Genomic DNA, 2871 nt, shown 5'->3' with positions numbered 1-2871 from the left:
GCCAGTCATGTCTGACAATAGCTCTAAAATATCTGAATGGACTATTCTTTTTCTAAAAAGCCAGGTTTGGTGGCTTTCCAAGGCGACAAAAGTTAACATGAAGACAAGGGGTGTTAGAGAGAAAGATGGGGGTGGGGGAAAGAAAGTATTACCCACAGAAAATCAATCTTCAATGAATGTGATTGGTTTATGAAAAGCAACTTTTACAGAAAAAACTTGAAGTGAATTACAAAAAGCTCACAAATAATTTGTTTCATTGGTATCATTCAACTTTTCTTTTTGCTAATTATTTTATATAATTTTACAATCACAAATAATTGAAATAATTCAGTCATAGCACTAAATATTAGTTGTAGTTGTAAGATATAATTTATTAGAGTGTTTCACACATGAATCAAACTTTTAGGAAAACATTTTGTCAAAATTAAAAATATGAAGCAGGGTAAAATTAATAATCATTTCAACAAGATTTTAGGTAATTTTTAAGATTTTTCAATGATTTATGAACAATCGAAGAATAGTTAAGTTAATAGATTTAAGAAGCTATATATCATATCAATGAAGAATTGAAGAATAATTTAAAAAGTTGATGCTAAATTCAGGATTCTAGGGTTGAGAGTGTTGATAACGCCGAGACCAGTCTTTCTATTTCTGTTTCTAATTCATTCATCTACAATAGATAGACAGAATAAATAAATGGATAAATGAACAAATAAATGAGTGAATGAATTAATGATGAAATAAATGAGTGAATGAATGAATAAATGAGTGAATGAATGGGTAGAGAGTAATCCAAGGGAAATAACTCCAGATAACAACTCCTCACCTTATCTGTATTCTGTTTGCGTACGTCTTCTGGAACTTTCGACGAATAATCTGATTTCTTTGTCGAGTCTTTTAATTTGATCAATTGTTTACCTAGTGTATCTTTTTTACCTTCTAATTTAGAGATTTCTTTTTTGACGTCTATCAAGCCCTGAAAAATGAAAAAAAGATTTCATGAGCACAATATCTACCATATAAAAAATTGTAAGAGATTTTCTCAATTTTTTATGTGTATCAGAGACACTGATAGCATCAATTTACACCATTCTATTTTTCAATCAGACGTCTGTGGTTCTCACAATTCTACTAAAACTAAGTGTTTCATGACGTCACTATTGCAGAGGCGCTACGATATCATTAGCAGCTTTTAAGATAGTGACGGAATGAAAAAGGAGGAAAACTTATGATAAATTCAAAAATGACTCGTACCTTGAGCATCAGATTTGTTTCACATTTGGTGGAGACGGTCGACATTGCACAGCCACTAGGTGGCGCCTCATTGATTAGAATATGAACACAGTTAGCGCTAGTAGACGCTTCTATCACATCGGCAAAACTGATTAAAATTTTAGCAGTAGCTTCATCAGATACTTTGAGATACACTGAAAAAAAATAGATAGGAATTAGATGAAATCAAGGGCAAGAACTCTGCAAGTCTGTAGAGTCTTTAAATAAATGAATACACTGAAAAAATATAGATCGGAATTAGATAATAAAAAATTGAACAAAATGAAATGGAGGTTTACATCAACTGTCACAGTTTGAGCTAATGAAGACAGTTGTTTATAAGGATAAAAACAATCATCATGATAGATATCAACAGATATTAGACTAAATCAAGGGCAATAACTCTGCAAATATTTAAATTTAATTAGTGAAATGGGCAGAACAATGATTCACCATAGTTACAAGCGAGACTTGATATTACAGCGCCACCTACCATCAGCTTTCTGTTTATTGAGGTTATAATCAGCTCTCATGGAACGTAAACTTTTAACTACAGATTGAACAAATTCTACATTCGCTTCTACGTCTTTCTCTCGTAGTTGTATCTATAAAATATCAAAAATAACACCAGAATTTAGTTTTATCTACCAACTGATCCTTAACCAAAACTTTTTGCAACGATTTTCTAAGGATAACAACTTATGTTCACAAGGATCCTTTCTACCAGCTGGTTCTTGGTCAAACCTCTTGGTAATGATTTTACAAGGATAACAACTTAGGTTCACGAGGATCCTTTCTACCAGCTGGCACTGGGTCAAACCTCTTGGTAATGATTTTCTAAGGATAATAACTTAGGTTCACTAGGATCCTTTCTACCAGCTGGTACTGGGTCAAATCTCTTGGCAATGATTTTACAAGGATAACAACTTAGGTTCACGAGGATCCTTTCTACCAGCTGGCACTGGGTCAAATCTCTTGGTAATGATTTTACAAGGATCACAACTTATGTTAAGATAAACCACTTACATCTTTAGGTAGAGGATAGGGCGTAACACATATACTGGGAGGTTCATTAGCATGTCGTCTTGGTAACCTCTGGAATAACTCCTCGGTAACAAATGGCATCATGGGATGTAATAGCCTCAATCCCATATCTAAACAAGTATACAGTACGTCGCGACAGGCTCGCTTGGCTTCTTCATCAGGGCCATATATAATAGGTTTCATATACTCCTGAAATGGATGAAAAAATATGGTTTGAAAAAAATTGACTCTCATTTGATATGAGATAAATGATTCCATATGAAAGAATTCTCAAATTAGGCTAATGCAGAGGGCAACACCTTGTAGTGTGCAATGAATGAAATTTTTCCAGGACTGTAGAATGAGACAGCACTTCTCCTTGTGATCTACCTGTCTTCATTAAAACATTTTTATGATTAGCCTAACAGGTGCAGAAGAGTAACTGTTGTTATCAGAAACAGCCAATTTCTTTCTAACTAAAAGCATATAAGATATCAAACTATAGGTTAGTAGGTCTACTTCACTCAGGACCACAATCAGAAAACACAGCACATTCTACGTCCCTACTTTCATGTC

The 2871-nt window shown here is 33.6% G+C and overlaps 1 protein-coding gene across 1 annotated transcript; it reads right to left on the bottom strand.

Moving 5' to 3' along the window:
- Positions 1-598: 598 nt before the first annotated feature.
- On the bottom strand, positions 599-2505 carry LOTGIDRAFT_176433 (hypothetical protein; the record flags this gene model as incomplete). The annotated part of the gene is made up of 5 exons (XM_009049319.1): positions 599-670; positions 827-976; positions 1255-1427; positions 1766-1877; positions 2299-2505. Coding segments are annotated over 5 exons (714 nt in total), but the record flags the coding sequence as incomplete, so codon positions are not given.
- Positions 2506-2871: the final 366 nt, after the last annotated feature.

This window comes from Lottia gigantea, assembly GCF_000327385.1.
Source record: "Lottia gigantea unplaced genomic scaffold LOTGIsca_1334, whole genome shotgun sequence".
In the NCBI taxonomy this organism is placed as follows: Eukaryota; Metazoa; Mollusca; class Gastropoda; family Lottiidae; genus Lottia; species Lottia gigantea.
The sequence above is the reverse complement of the archived record's forward strand: the minus strand, read 5'-3'. Positions and strand labels throughout refer to the sequence as shown.